Source organism: Hakea prostrata, chromosome 7, assembly GCF_041222555.1.
Source record: "Hakea prostrata isolate BN-2017 chromosome 7, UWA_Hpros_2, whole genome shotgun sequence".
NCBI classification, from domain to species: domain Eukaryota; kingdom Viridiplantae; phylum Streptophyta; class Magnoliopsida; order Proteales; family Proteaceae; genus Hakea; species Hakea prostrata.
Genome location: NC_142606.1, coordinates 1,494,210 through 1,510,122, shown reverse-complemented (window position 1 = coordinate 1,510,122; position 15,913 = coordinate 1,494,210). Strand labels below are relative to the sequence as shown.

The 15,913-nt window shown below is 38.7% G+C and overlaps 1 protein-coding gene across 7 annotated transcripts in view; it reads left to right on the top strand.

The window, feature by feature from the left end:
- LOC149008841 (2-C-methyl-D-erythritol 4-phosphate cytidylyltransferase, chloroplastic-like) overlaps positions 1-15,913 on the top strand; it is a 56,071-nt gene that overhangs the window by 30,910 nt on the left and 9,248 nt on the right. For 4 of the 7 annotated variants that reach the window (XR_016174705.1, XM_089163870.1, XM_089163868.1 and 1 more), the window contains 2 exons: positions 1,889-1,957; positions 7,156-7,202. Coding sequence is in view for 5 of the 7 variants with exons in the window: in XM_089163870.1 (XP_089019996.1) it covers positions 1,889-1,957; positions 7,156-7,202 (116 nt within the window). In the remaining 2 variants the exon portion in view is untranslated. Of the gene's footprint in view, positions 1-1,888; positions 1,958-2,099; positions 2,158-7,155; positions 7,203-15,913 lie in introns of all 7 variants that reach the window. The other 3 variants (XR_016174704.1, XM_089163871.1, XM_089163872.1) reach the window with 1 other exon arrangement.

Below are 15,913 nucleotides of genomic sequence, written 5' to 3'. Positions count from 1 at the left end.
TTAGTTAAATGTGTTATATTCTGGTAAAAATTCTATCCAAAATTTATGAATTATCCTAGGAGTTACAAATAGAGTGGGCAAGGGTAGACCTGTAACCCAGTATTTTTTCTGATTTTTAAAAAGATGTATGAAAGATTGAACTCTATATTATTACCCATCTCGTTTAATGTAGAAAACAATGCAACAATGGCAGCAGCTTGCAGTTATGGGCTTCTTTTGAGGCCCTGGAAAGGAATTCGACTCAGGCTGTTCACAATTCTTGGAGTAGATCGAATTCCTGGCAGATACTTACACACACATTCTTTGAGTAGCAAAAGAGAATCCTCTTTGACACCTTATTGGAGGATAAATCAGCCCTTGCCACACGTAAACCTACTTGTGGTTCTTCTGAAGGGCAAGGACCAGTACAAAATCGTGGAGATATCTCTGGTTAAATAGCTGGTCTGCAAGCCTCTATAGATAGTTCAAGGCAAGCCAAAACTTGCCATCATTGTGGATGACGTGGACATATTGAAAGCTTCTATTTGAAACTTTATGGGGAACCTTCGTAATTATAAATAGCTAATACCGTTGCATTAGAGCCTCCAGCTGCCCGCACACAGCCTGAGTTGAAGACAGTGAGGATGTCAGAGGCAGACAACGTCTGATTTACATAGTTTTAGGCAGCCTAGTCACACTCATAGCCACCACCCTCAACTACCTTTTTATAGACAGGTAATGCCACCTGTATATGTTTCATCCATTTTTCGCCCTTGGATTATTGATTGAGGAGCATCTGAACATTCAACAGGTAGTTCAGGTATCTTTTCTTCTTTTAATCTGTCGACATCCAGTGCCACTCTTGCAAACGGGTTCTATGACAAGCTCATAGAAACCATTACCCTTACTCCTATTTGTCATTGTCCTTTGTTCTATAATTATCGTACTTCCCTTTTAATCTTTCCATAAATTCATCACCACTTATCATTGTTCTGTTACCTTCTTTTCTGGCTATGGCCTATTTTAGGATCTTATGACAGAAGACGATTGGTAAGCATAGGGAATTTTGGGATATTGTACTTGTTTGAAGACTCCCCCCCTCAATGGCTTGTTCGGGCATCTCCATCCATTGGTAAATAATTTTAATTTGTTAAAAAGCTTTCAACTCACTTTTAAGGCACTATCACATCCCTGGCAGCTCCCCTCCCAAATCCCCTCCCCTCCTTTCTCCTTTGTGTCTAAAAGGAAAAAGACGGGACGGGGATTTTACTGATTGTGTGGATGGATTGTAAAGCATATCATTGTTATTGATGGTAGCGTCTCTTCCTTTTTCAATAATGATCCCCATGAATCAAACATCGAAATTTTAAATTTTAGGCAGTATAGTCCCTTAAAATTGTTAGTTTTGTTGTCTTTACTTTTTATGTCTTTCTACTATATTATTTCCTTCTTCTATTTTGTTTCCTTTATAATTCTTGAATCAGTGTGAGGCTGAGCCTTGGAGCTATGGTTAAGTTTCTCTTCTGTGACCAAGTGATCATGCATTTGAGTCTGGAAACAGCCTCTTTGCAAAAGCTGGGTAAGGTTGCATATATGACCTTCCCCTGAGTCACAGTGGTGGGAGCCTCATGCACTGGCAATGCCTTTTTTTTATTTGATTCATGAATTAGTTTAGGACCAAAATAGTCATCAGTTCCAACCTATGAAAGGGAAATTACAGTATCGTTTTGAGCTAAGACTTTTGTGACATTGTTTTTGGGCAGATATGTCATACTTTCAATATTAGATTAAAAATAAATCTTCTTTGAGCCTGCATTTTGTTTATTATCTGATACATGGTGCCTCAATCATGTGAGCTTTCATCTATCTTCTGCAATTTAGAACCTGAATTAGTACTATTTTCTTGCAGGCAAATAGCCAGTCTTTTGTTGTAAGAACTCTCGACAGGAAAACACTTTGGGAAATGCAAACTCCACAGGTAGTTATGAGCAAAACCTACTCTATTCTTTGTAAATTTCTCGTTCTTTTGAGGGGGGAGGGAGTGCAGTGGTATGGTACACTAATAATTTAGAACTTACCCGTTGACACCTAAGTATCTCGATATCTTCCTCCATCTCCAGTTTTTTGAGGCAAAAGATCCTGAAACGCTAGAAGGTGTACATCCAAATCTCTCTTTAGGTAAGATTTGGAATGCCATCTTCGTAGATGTTTCTACTAAAACTTGTTCCACTTCTACAATCTCTTGTATAGGATTCCGTAAGAGCAAGCTCAGTATTTTATATGGGGTCTTCTTTTAACCTTCTTAAACTTGCTTAATACCCCCCCCCCCCCACCTGCGCGTTTATTCTTTGTTGTAAATTTAGTTGTCTCCACCGAAAAAAGAATTGCTAATGTACATATTTATAATTTATGAGGTTCTCGTGAATTCATGATAAATGGTAGTATATAATCAGCCATTATATACTGTACTCTGATGCTTGATCTTTTTAGGAAATGACTTCAATTGTGGAAAGGAAAGCTCTTTTTATTTGTATGGAGCCTTAAGCTTATCAGATCAGTTCCCCAGGCCACATTTTTTTTGCACAGGGATTTTTGGTGTCCACTAAACAGTCACCTCTCAGTAGAAGCTCTTATATGCTCTTTCCCATAAAAGGTTTTTGATACCTCCCAAGATATCTGAGTCTCCTATGGTTCAATCTACCTTTCAAAATCTGAGGGTAGTTTGAGGCAAATTAAATTCCAGTGCAGTAGCCATTTACATCTTTTTTTGAAGGTTGCCTCCAAAAAGAAGAGTATTTGGGTTAACTATGTCTATTCAAAAGTATCTGTCCCAAATTCCCAGTTCCCTTAGATTCCTCTGGGGTTTGGAAAAAGTTGGTTGAACTGGTACTTTGGCTCTAAGATTTATCAGCTCCTTCATTTATAAGGGTGATTCTACTAGCCTTTAGTTGGATAGTTGGCATCCTTCGGGCGACCTTCATATTTTGTGGGTGACAAAACTATCTATAGTCTTCAGAATGACAAGTTTTTTGTTACCCAGAATAGAAAAACCACTTAGAATAGCGAAAGAGATTATATTTGACGAGAAGTGCAAAATAGTATGGATATGACCTCCCTTTTGCATCTTGACCAATTGTATCGTTTCTTTGTGAATTCTTGTACTAAGCTTTTGTATATGGGTCTCTGGGTATTCCTTTATGATTTTGTCCAAGAGGAATAGCTCTTCTAATTGTAAAAAAAAAATTCTAGAACGTTCTTTTCTTGACTATCATTTAAAAAAGTTTCAGATTGCCTAGTATTCTACCAATTAGTAATCCATGATTCCAGACAGTCATTAAATGAGAGAGAGATCCACCAGGGTAAAAAGACTAGATGCAAGATATGGGAAGGGAATGAATGCTTTCTGTTTTGGCATTTTTAATCTGTGAATCGTTAATGAACCCTCCTCGTTTGTCGACTCTATCTGATCTGATATTTCTATCAAGCTTAAGTTCTATAACAAGTTTTTGAAGATTGACTGACTATGGCATCTAATATCATTAGGTCCCTAGGTAGGTTCCATCCCCCCCCCCTGCGCGCGCGCTCGCGCGCAGTGCCACACACATGCACACCCATAGCCCTTGATTACATCTGGCTAGCTCTCCCAAGTGTCCAGAATCCCCCGGGAAGAGGTGATAGAATATCCTGGATTGCCTCTCATTGTGGAACCTTCAGCTTGGAGTTAATCTTGTAATAGAGTTAGATCTCATTGTGAAGTAGTCATCTGGAACAAGGTGGTTTGGTCCCAAGCTGGATTCCTCGCTTCAGTTTAACCTTTTGGAATGCTCTCTGCAACTGCCTTCTCACACAAAGCTTCCTTACTACTACACACATTTTAGAGTCCCACCATTGCCGCCTCTGTCGGAAGTTGGCCCTCTGATCTTCAACTGTTCTTTCTCCCTAAAGATTTGATCTGTAGTGTTCTTGAGCGCTGCTGGCTGGTTGAAAGAAGGATCCTTCCTTTCCATCATGAATGGATCTTGATTGATATTACTTTTGTATGATACATTTTCTGCGACCCTACGGGTTATTCAATGCAACTGTTAACCATATTTGGTATGAGAGATATTGTAACTCTTGGAATTTTACCCTTTCAAGGGTGGTGTTCTTTGGTTTCTTTCCACCACTCAAGGTGCTTGTGTATCCCCTTTCGGGTAAATTTCTTTCTTTTATATATTTATTACCCCCAAAAGTCAATCAATTGAGGATTCTATTCACCTTCCAAAAGACCTTTTAATTACTTCCAAATCATCAATCCACCCTATGATGCCAAGCGAGAGAGGGGCCACTGTTATAGGCTTTACTGATGAATAGCAGACCCAATTAGCATTTTTAGAGCGAGCATCTCTGAGGAATTGTGGTTTACACCTTGCGACTAGGGTTTCTAGGGTATATATTCAGCTAGGGTTGAGAGGAACTGATGTTTAAGTTCGATCAATAAGATCTAACAGGTCTAGGGTTTTTTAATTAAATTTAGATTCTTTTCTGCAAATTCTGCTTTAGGTCTAGGCTTGGGGTCGGGCATGAACAGTGGTTGAATTCTAGGGTTTGGGATGGGTGAGAGAAGTAAACTGCTGTAGCCGAAGGTTAATGGGGGTAGGGCTGTATCTATGAGCTAATTCCAAACAGAATTAGGGTTTTGCAGTAGGGAATAACAGGGTTTAGGGTTTTAGGCTGGGGAAGGTTCTAGAAGAATGCTGCCGGGAAGAGAGAAGATGGGGAGGGCTAGGGGAGGCTGTAGGGTTGGGAATTGGGGTGGGGATTGGTACTTACTGGCTGGAACTTGAAGGAGTGAAGAACAGGGGCTGGTGCTGCTGGAATACTTGAATTTTATTGTCAATAAGTCACACTAGGGCTGCCACAAGTTTTCCTCCTCTTGGAAACCCTACTTCAACCCATTTGAATCCTTGGCTGAAATCTCTGCAATTCTGATGTAACCAGCCAGGGACAGCCTAAGAAGGGCCGAAAGTGCGCCCAGGCCCACTTGCAGTTGTAGCAAGCTTGGGGGGCAAACCAATACAGGGGTATTTTAATCGTTATCCACCCCCTGGTTCAAGTCCTATTTAACTTGAATAAGTCCAGCTAGTTTTATGGAGTCCTTTTCTACTTTTCTATGTTTAGTCAGATTCCCAGTTTGTGAGTTATTTAAGAGTTTTATTTTGACTAGTAAGGTTACACGTGCAAGTGCACATGGTGGCATCTATTTGAGTACGAATTACGTAAAATGAACTGTGCAGTTTACTTTTATATTGCATATTTTTAAATTAAACTTGAACAAGTTCTATATTTTTAACAGAGACAATTTGCATGAGCCGTTAAGTGTACCTTGATTATTAATAATTATATTTTGTATTAGCTATCATATTTTATTTTATTTGGCTTTTTCTTTTGGTTTTGTGTGGGCTTTCATTGTTTTTCATTTTTACACTTGAAGAGGAATTTGGGATGTGATCACATTCTTCAGCTTCTTATGTAAGGGAATGTTTTATGAGACTTCTCTTATAAATTAACAATTTTAGTCTGCTTTCTTTCGTGTGAAAAGAAAAAGAATACAAAGAATTTTATATTAATAATTAATTGAAGAGAAACATATGTTTTTTTGGGAAAAAAGATAGACATCAAATTTTATCAAGTAATTAATGTTTTATTTGAGAAATGGGTAGAAGAGTAACAATGGTGAAAAGATATCAAATAGTTAATATTTCTTTTTGAGAAATAGGAAGGAGAGAAGGTATCAAGTAAGTATTTGTTTTTATTTTTTTTAAAAGAAATGGGAATGAGAGAAACAATGGTGAGAACTAATTCAGCTCTTCCCTTCAATTGGTTGGGGGAAGAAGGGCTGCTGCCCTAGTTCTTCTTGCAGCCTCTATTGGGGGGTTCCTGCATGTTCACATCACACTAACTTGGAGTGGTCCTACATGTATAACCTGAAAAAACTTAAAATCACTGTACGTTGGTCATTTTTGGATCAGTTGACATAACACAGAAAGTTTGTTGGAGGAAGCAATGTCCAACCAGTACATTAACCATCTGCTCAAAGGAGCAGAACAGCGTTGATGTTTGGGCATGGTCATGGGGATTCAGTCCTCCGATCGTCACATATCGTACCAAGCTTTTAGGGTTCTAATTGGATTCTCAAGTCATTAAAGAAACATACAGTCCATCAAAATCATTCTTACCTTGCAGTTGCATTAAAAATGCTACTTTCTTGTGCCACAAACAGCTAAATCCTCTTCAACCTTGCAATTCTTACTCTACCTCCTCTGTTTGTTCAGGCTTTGTGGTTTCGTTTATTCTTATTCACCGCTCCCCAAAAAAAATGATAACTTTTATTGGTGCTGCTGTTATTTCTTTCTCTATGGTATTGAATTCTTTATTTGCCCACAAAAAAAAGAAAATCAGTTCCAGACACTTCCTTACCTCAAAACCAAAATTCAAGTTTCAAAGACCCTCAAAGGTCCAAAGTGCTTGCTATTCATTGCTATCCTCTTATTCATCCATGTTTGCAATCCCTAGATTTTCCTCCCTCCTCTTCTTCCTTGTTTTTATTCCTTAACAATAATAAGCTGTAATGTAATTGACAATAATCCTTAGTTGGCCCTTGGGTTGAACCAATCTAAACAACTATCAAATCATCAAGTTAACCCATACCCTTATCATCCAATCAAAAGACTTAGTTTGAATGATGGGCCAAAGCCTTGGCCCAAACCATGAGTCAATTAAATACTTATGTAGTAGTAGTGTAGTACAGTGCATATATCATTGCCAATTACATCCCAATATTGTTGATACTCCTGCCAACGCAATCATTAAAAGAATATAAGATTAATCATCATAGATTATGTAGAAACCCAATTTCCCTTATTCTCTTGCTCTGGTGTGTTCTTAAAGTAGATTGTTGTTGATGAAAAATACCTGATGTGCCGTTGATCAACATATATTTGGGATGTTCTTATGTCAAAATTTGAGATGTGGCATAGCCCCTCTTGGATATTTGGTTGTGGACTTGTTAAATCCTAAAATTATAGGAAGCAGGGTTTTGTTAGCACTTTTCCTTCTTTTCCTTTGCGAAAAAATCATTACTTTTGATTTGTTCATTAAGTGGTTTTGAAGATATACAATAAATGTGCTTTGTAGGTTATCAAACCTGAGTTGCTTAGAGAAGGTTTTGAGCTCATTACCAGGTATGTGAAGCTTTATCTCATTTCATCAACTTTTAGACTGATGATTCAACCAGTATTTTGGAGCCAAGAAATCAACAGTGTTTTATAAAACCTAATAACTGGTGCCCAGGCAGAGTGATATAGATCAAAATACAAAAACGAAAAAGAAAAAGGGAAAAACACTGTTGGGGGTGCTTTCTAAAAGATTCATGGGCACGTCAAATGGAGAAGGATGCCATCCTGATGTTATCATTATTTAGTTATGTTTTCAGTTTTGGAATGTATATTCTATTTCAATTAGGCAGCTTCCAATATCAGTTTGTTAGTACTTTTGGTAGTTCCTATTTTGACGATGGTATTTGGATTTAGATAAAGTGTCTGTTTAGTTGCTTAGCTGATCTAGAGTTTCTGTTTTTAGTTAGCTTAGCTTTTAGAAGTTCCTATTTATGAGGCTTTCTATTTGCCTCATCAGTTGTACTTGATAGGTCATGATTAATGGAATTTATATTGTTTGCTTGCAAGTTTTTGGTCTGCGATAGCTGTGGGTGAGAGGTCCAAAGCTGAGAAAGCCTACTACACCTTTCCCCCTTTCTTCCATACCCCCTTCTTATCCTTTTCTATTTTATCCTTTCATATGTTAAATAAAAGAAAACATTAAAAGATCTTGGTTATCTTGTTTGTTCATCTTTATTTTGTTGATCCTGGCCGCGACCAATCTCCTGCTAGTATGGCTTCAAGGTTGATATTTGTGTTAGTGAGTATGAGTTTGTAGAGGGGAAGTTTGGTATTGAAGGGAAACGTGCTATGATTCTGTTCAGCTGAATGGTTGTTTTAGTTGTTGAGAGGCTGTAGGACCAAGTCGAATGGGGAGTTTTGAGTTGTGGCGTGCTCCCCCCCCCCCCCCATGCCTTCTCTCCTCTTTTATTTCTAGTCTTAGTTTTCCCTTGCTTTCCTTTCTTTGTGGTTTTACTTCAGCCTCTTTGAGAGGTTCCTTTTCCTTCATCTCACTTTAAGTGTTAGGAATCCCAAAAAGGGATATTGGAATAACAAACAGTTCTTCATCGTGCTTCATTGTTCAGTATATAGTTTTTGCTTTAGATCTTATCTAAATTGTGTCATCAAACTAATAAAATGGCATTAGTTTTCATCACAGTTGTCTAGGCAACGCCTTGGCACCTTGGCTTTTTTTGGGGTCAAGGCGACCTGGTGTCGCCTAGGGAACGCCTTGGCGCCTTGCTTGGTGTCGCCTTGGTTTTCATTGCCTCACCTTGTCGCCTTGACAACTATGGTTTTAATTTCTATTGATTGATATGCTGTCTTACTTCCTTTTTTAAGGTATGAGGGCACCAAATCATTGTTAGAGTTTTATGTAAGGAATAAGAATATACTGTCAATATAGGGATTAGTATTAAATATGGAGGTAGCCGTTCAGTCTCTTTATGCCAATTTTACGTTAGGGAGGGAAGCAGATGTGGACTGACCTGACGTCTCTCAATTTCTCAATGCATTTCCTTTTCCCCAACTTCTCTTCATCCTCTATGCGAGTTCTACCGCAAAAATTATTCTGCTCTGTTCTGTATGACAGAATTGACCTTCGATAACCACCAAAAGGGGGGGGGGATATCTTAATAGGTATTAAAGGGAAGTCTAGTAAACCATGGGACCATAACCTCTTTGAACGTATGCACCCGCCACCACCTTGGGTTTTCACATGACTCACACATAGATCAATCCTAACCAAGGTTCTAGAACTCAGATTTGGACCACCCACTAAGACATGGTCAAGACCTGGGATCCCTGCCAACTCAATTAGATCATTTCAAGGACCAGAATTCCCCCCCCCCCCCCCTTGTAGGAAGGTCTCTGACAAATCAATTGTTTACTTAAATTTGTGACTTACGTTGAAGGATGTTGGAGTCTGCTAGGAATCCAACTCTATTAGAGTTTGTATTCATGTAATTTTCTATTTTATTGTCACCCAAGTAAGGGTATTTATGTAATAGTGTTATTTTCACTTTATTATAAATATAGGGCTTGAGATCACATTGATCACATCAAGCCATTCTACCACAATCGGCTTTTTCAAGATGGCATCAGAGCCTAAGTTCGATTAGGCAAAAGAAACGAAGGCCTACCTCCTCCTGAATTTTTTTTTCAAACCCATCGCAAACCATCTCAATTCTCTGATTTTTTTTCAAAACCGTCGCAGTAGCAATTTTCTGATTCTTTCCAAAAATTCCATCACTGCTTCCTGCGCCATCGAGTGAAAAATAAAAAAGGGGAGAGAAAACAGAAGTTCTTCAATTCCAACTGAAATCTGCTGCTGCTACCGTCACTGATGCTACAGCTTCTGCTACTGCCGGAATTGAAATCTGCTGCTGCTACCGTCACTGCTGCTACAGCTGCTGCTTCCTGCGCCATCAAGAAGAAAAAGAAGAGAGAAAGCAGAAGAAAAGCCGCTGCTACCACCGCTGCTTCCTGTGCCTCAATTCTTAACACAGTGAGTGAGTTTAACTCTTTTTTCTCTCAATTTCTGGTGTTTAAGTCTCACTCCATTGCGGAAGTCCTTGCAATTGCGATTCTGTAGAGTTCCATTAGACTTGGGGCTTCTTCTATGGATCGAAATTTACCGTAGGCCAGAAAAACGATGATTGAGAGAGTTTATTTTATAAATTTGAATTCTTTCAAAGACCAATTAGTAAATTAGCATAATTGCAGGGATTTATGCGTAATTTCATATTTTTTAAGGGACCTATTTGTGAATGTACATAGTTTTAAGGACTGATGTTCAATTTTGCATATTTTTAGGGACCTTATTGTAATTTCCTAGTTTTCCAGTGACTTATTTATAATTTCCAGTTTCTCGGGGACTTATTTGTAATTTTCCATAGTAAGAAGAAGAAAAGAAAAAAAAGGGGTATTCTTTATAAGCATTTTTTGAATCTTATTATTTTTTTGGGTGGTTTGGCTATTGTCTTCTGCGACATTTCAATTACTTTGAAGGGGTGAAGATTGAAGAACTACAGACAATTTTCTCAACATGGCAACCATCGATGGCACTACTGCTCCCATTGGATCCGAACATTACCCCACTCTTCATCATCTTTCGGTAAGATTTGATGGCACAAATTATTTGATTTGGTTTCGATCTGCTTACCTGACTATTGTCGAAAGAGGACTAGTTGGACACATTACGGGCACTACTATCAAACCTACTACCATAGGTGTTTCACAGGATAAATGGATATCAAATGACTCTTTTATTATATCATTTCTTTTGAATTCCATGCATCCAAATATTGTTCGGGGATACCTATTACTTGATACTGCAATCCAAATCTGGAAGGCTACTACTGAAACATATGGACAGTTGGGGAATGGTGCACATGTTTATGAGCTACGAAAGAAACTTCATGAGACTATCCAAAAGGAATTAACTGTGGCCCACTATTATGCTGAGTTGCGATCTCTTTGGCAAGAGTTGGATCATTATGGGGATTATCACCCCACTAATCCAGATGATGTGGCGACATATAAGAAGTACATTGATAAGATTCGAGTATATGACTTCTTGGCAGGTTTGAACGTGGAGTACGATCAGATCAGAGTGCAAGTCTTAAGTCATTCTCCCTTTCCTACACTAGAACAGTCTTATGTTCTTGTTCAGTGTGAGGAAAGTCGTCGATTAGTCATGATTCATACTCTTATTATGGAGAAATCAGCTTTACAGTCTGTTAGCACTAAAACTGCTTTGGCTAAGGAGAATGTCAAGTGTGAGCACTGTAACAATCCATATCATACCAAGGCCAATTGTTGAAAGCTCCATGGGAAGCCAGCTGATTTTGAGCAAAAAAGAGCACAAAGAAGGGGCAAACCGAAAGCTAATATTTCTGAGACAGTTTCCACAACACCCTTTGCAGACATTGGTTTTTCACAGGAGGAGTTAGCTACTCTGCAACGTATTCTGCAGTCTTCTACTGCCGGTACAGCCTCTACTACTGCTTCCTCCACTACCCATACCAACTCCTATTTTGCTACTTCAGGTAAAACTTTTATAGGTTACCATGTATCTTCAATTTCTACTCCTTGGATCATTAATACAGGAGCCACAAATCATATGACAGGTTCCTCTTTTTTTTCACATTATGCTCCAACTTTTGAAAAAGATAAAGTTCGAATTGCAAATGGCTCCTATTCTTCCATTGCTGGAAAAGGGACCATTCAGCATTCTCCATCACTTTCTTTGTCTAAAGTTTTACACGTTCCCTCTTTTTCTACTAATTTGCTCTCTATCAGTAGTCGTACACATGACTTGAATTGTATAGTGACTTTTTTCCCATCTTACTGTGTCTTCCAGGATCTGGTAACGGGGAAGGAGATTGGATGTGGTAAACTAGACAATGGACTTTATCTGTTGGAGCCAATTGGAGGATCTACTTCTGCTCTGATTACATCTCTTGATCAGGTCCATGCGGTAATATCAGACCTTCAGCAATGGCACCGTAGGCTGGGTCACCCTCCGCTAAGAACTCTTAAGAAACTATTTCCCGATTTAGTTTCTTGTTGTAAAAAGGAAGAATTTTTTTGTGAAGCCTGCATTTTTGCAAAGCAGACTCGTTCTACTTATTTACCTTCTCTTCATAATAGAAAATATATTCCTTTTCCTTTTGAACTAATTCATACTGATGTGTGGGGCCCTTGCCGACGTTTGTCTATTACTGGCCATAGGTACTTTGTTACTTTTATTGATTGTCACACTCGTTCTACTTCAATTTATCTTTTAAAACAAAAAAATGAGGTTTTTCGATGTTTTTGTGATTTTCATAATATGATTAAAACTTAGTTCAATGCCACTATGAAGTTCCTTTGTAGTGACAATGGCACAGAGTATATTGATGGTGAATTTCAGAGATATCTCTTTGACTCTGGCATAATACACCAGACCAGTTGTGTTGATACAGCTGCCCAAAATGGGGTTGTTAAAAGGAAGATTCGGCATCTTTTAAAGATAGTCCGTTTACTTATGATTGCTATGGATGTCCCTGACCAATACTGGAGTGATGCTATATTCACTGCCTCTTACCTTATGAATAGGATGCCCAGTAGGATACTTGATTTTAAGTGTCCTAATAAACTTCTCCAGGGAACCACTTCTTTTGTCATTCCCCCAAAGATTTTTGGATGTGTATGTTATGTTAGAATCATAGCCCATCAAAGTAAGTTGGCTCCCAGCGGCCTACGCTGCATATTTCTCGGGTATTCTACAACTCAGAAAGGGTATAAATGTTATCATCCTCCTTCTAGGAAAACCATTGTCTCCATGGATGTAATTTTTAATGAGTCTTGCGCTTATTATACACCTCTCCAAGGGGAGAGTCCTAGAGGAGAGATGTTTTTCCCAACTCTAGACCTCTCTATCACACCACCACAACACAACTTAGAAGTTCAATAAGTGTTTTCTAACCATGGGGAAACTTCAGCCAATAAACCTGAGGACTCTAATTCTCCCCTTTTGTTTTCTGAACCATGTGAAGAACCTGGTCAGGGGGAGATCACTCTTGTGAGACACACTATTGAGGTCTTTCAAAATACGATTGACCAGAATAAGGAGGTGCAGACTTATTAGAGGAAGAATTATAACCGGCTAAAGCAGGTGGAGAAAGGTTACACGTTACCACTTCAGTTTCCTACTCCAGAATCACATTGATCACATCAAGCCATTCTACCACAATCGGCTTTTTCAAAAAGGAGTTATATCCTGGTCAATTTATTATGATGCGTAAGAATGCTGTAAAAATTGCTCTGAATGAGACATACTTATTTAGACATCAAACAAATGTTTCGCCACACTTTTGGTGTTTAGCAATGTTTTGACATATTAAGATTTAGGTTTTTAGGTTTTAGAAACCCTTGACATAAGAAAGTTGAACCTACTCATGAAAATCCTGTTGATGCAGCAAGTGCAGTTCTTCCAAGATCTGTAAGAGAACCAACTCATATGAGGTGGACAGGTTTGGTTTTACTGCAAAAGAGGTCAAGTAATGGTGTGTGGTTAAAAGTCATATGCCCTTAAATGATATTTAGGTATCAAGGATACTTGACACATCCCATTGGAAATATGGATTAAATGTTTGAGATGGGAACTAGGGTTTGTAGGTGTCAAAATGGGTTGAAACTTCTTACCAAAAAAAAAAAAAAGGGTTGAAACTTGGAAGGAATGTAGGTAATAATATATGGATATGATTCCCCAAATTTGATTGCGTTCGATGGTTAAATTAGACAAGGGTTCTTGTCCCTTTTATTAGGGGGTCCAAGAATTTAATAAAATATGTATATCTCACAGGTGGATGGTCAGAATTAGATAAAACTAGGATCTAAGGTCACTAGGGTTGGGGTGATGAAGTACCTGAACTGTGGGACAGATCTAATGGTTAGATTGGCGTAGATTTGACTTCGAATCTTGGGTATCTAGAAAAGTTCGAAAATTCTAGGGAAGTCGAAGAAAAATAAGGAAAAGTAACATGAGAAAGGAACTGGAGTGTAGGCTGCCAAATACCTGGATGTGTGAGCCTTGTAAAGCTTTGGATTGAATGGAAATGGAGTTTAGAGGCTGTCCATTCAGCTGTAGCAAGATTCTAGGCTTGAGTTTCCGGTAGACCTTAAGTTTTCTTCTATCTAAGAAGCTTTATTAATTATATCAAAGTTAGATGCCTTACCATCGATTGGAGGGGCTTTTACATAATATGCTGGAGTCTTGATCTGATTTAGATACCAAGAACCAAAATTAGAAACCAATTAACTTAGACTGGGACACTTAAAACTGAAATAGAAACATAGGAAAAGACTATTCTGCCCTAATACCTTAAGTTAAACAGAATTTACACTAATTAAAGCAATTAATGGAGCTATTTTCATACTTAGCTCAGACATTAAGCTTTTGGGCCCACAGAATATGCCTATGACCATACAAACATATTGTGAATCAAAGGTTGATTTCATAGGAAAATAGGTCAATTTGGTGCTAGATCTGCATCACCTGTTAGCCGTCAGCACGAGGTATGCTCTTTTTTTAGTATAAATTTATGAGCGACATGCTACACTATGCCCTGGTTGTAGTGATAAGTCGACAAGGGTCTTCTGCAAGCAAAGTGTCACATTGGCACCCAGATGCAGTGATAAGGAGGGTTCCCACACTGTGGATGAGTGCAGGTAAAGAAGCTAGTCCATTAACATTGGAATCAGATTGGCGTCTTGGAAAATAGGATCTTCAACAAGTAAGAGTTTAGAACTAGTAGATGTTATGAGGAAACATATGATCAACCCCCCCCCCCCCCCCCCCAAAAAAAAAAACAAAAAAAGCTGAACCAGCAATTTGGGCCCTAGACCTAAGCCTATTGGCGCACCAAGTGGGCTGGCCGAACACTGCCAATGAGTAGTTTGGTCATTTTCCCACTTAGTGCAGTAATTTTCTTCATATTTTTGAGAGTCCATATCTAATTTTATTTTTTTTATTTAGTATTGAGAATCCTAGTCAATGATGGAGTCCCAACTGGAATGAATTTTAAATTAATATTCCTTTTGGATAATTACTTGTTATTTTTGCAAATTGCTTTTCTTTTTGTGGTTGTTACTTATGAAGTTGTAAAGGGGATCCTAGTTTATGAAGGATTTCGTAGTTGAGTCAAGTTAGGTTTCAAAATTTGAGTATAAGTCTTTTCCCTCGAATTTTAGGGCTTTATATAGCTCCCACCTCTTGTAAAGAAGACACTTTGAATTGAATACAAAAAATTAGAATATTGAGGGAAATCAAGTCAGGGCTTTCTTGGAAGGGCCACGGCAGTTATTGAAGGTCTTCATCTTTTATTTTCAGCAAGGTTCTTCCATCTCCACAGCAATTGAACACTCACAGCATCAGCTAAGCCCTAAATCAGTAAGTTCAGCCCCTCCCCGCCTTTTTCCTCCCATTGCAGACTACCAAGAACCCTTCCTCACCTGCACCCCTAGGGACCCATCCACAACCTTGCGGCACCCCTAGAACCCCTCCCTCGCCCTTGCTAAACCCTGCGGCCCCCTTCTTGGGTCTTGCGGCAGCAGTAGAACAGATTAGGGGGAAAGAAATAAAAGAAAGAAAGATCAAGAAGAGAGGCAAGGTTCCAAGATCCCTAGAAACCTACCCAAGAATCAGTTCTGCAGCCAAAAATCAACCCATAGCATCCCTAAACCCTCCCATACCTAAGCACAGGCTTCCCTGATTATTCTATGGTATGTCTAGGTATTACTAAACACTCCCCATGCTTCTTTGTTAAAACCCTACGAATCCCAAAACCAACCCATGGTGATTTTGTTAAAACCTTTGTTACCCCAAAACCATCCATACTAATATTGTTAAATCCCAACTTGTCCCCAAGGTTTTCCTGGAACACTAACCATCTCAAACTTACCCCAAAACCTATCCCATCCAGATTTGTTAGGAATCTCTCATTCCCAAGTTTGGTCCTTTATTTGCTGGTTCAAAAGGGAAAGGTTTCTGGGCTAACCCTAATTTTAGGGAAGCAATTACACAACCCCTAACCCTAAAAATCGTGGTTTCATCAATAGCTTGCAAAAAACACTAGATGGAAGGGTAAGAAAGCTAAAGAAGCTAAGGAGTTAGATGACTTATACTTTAGTACACTGCATGATTGTCAAAGTGTCCACTTAGGCGCTCCTAGGTGGCCACCTAAACGCTGAGC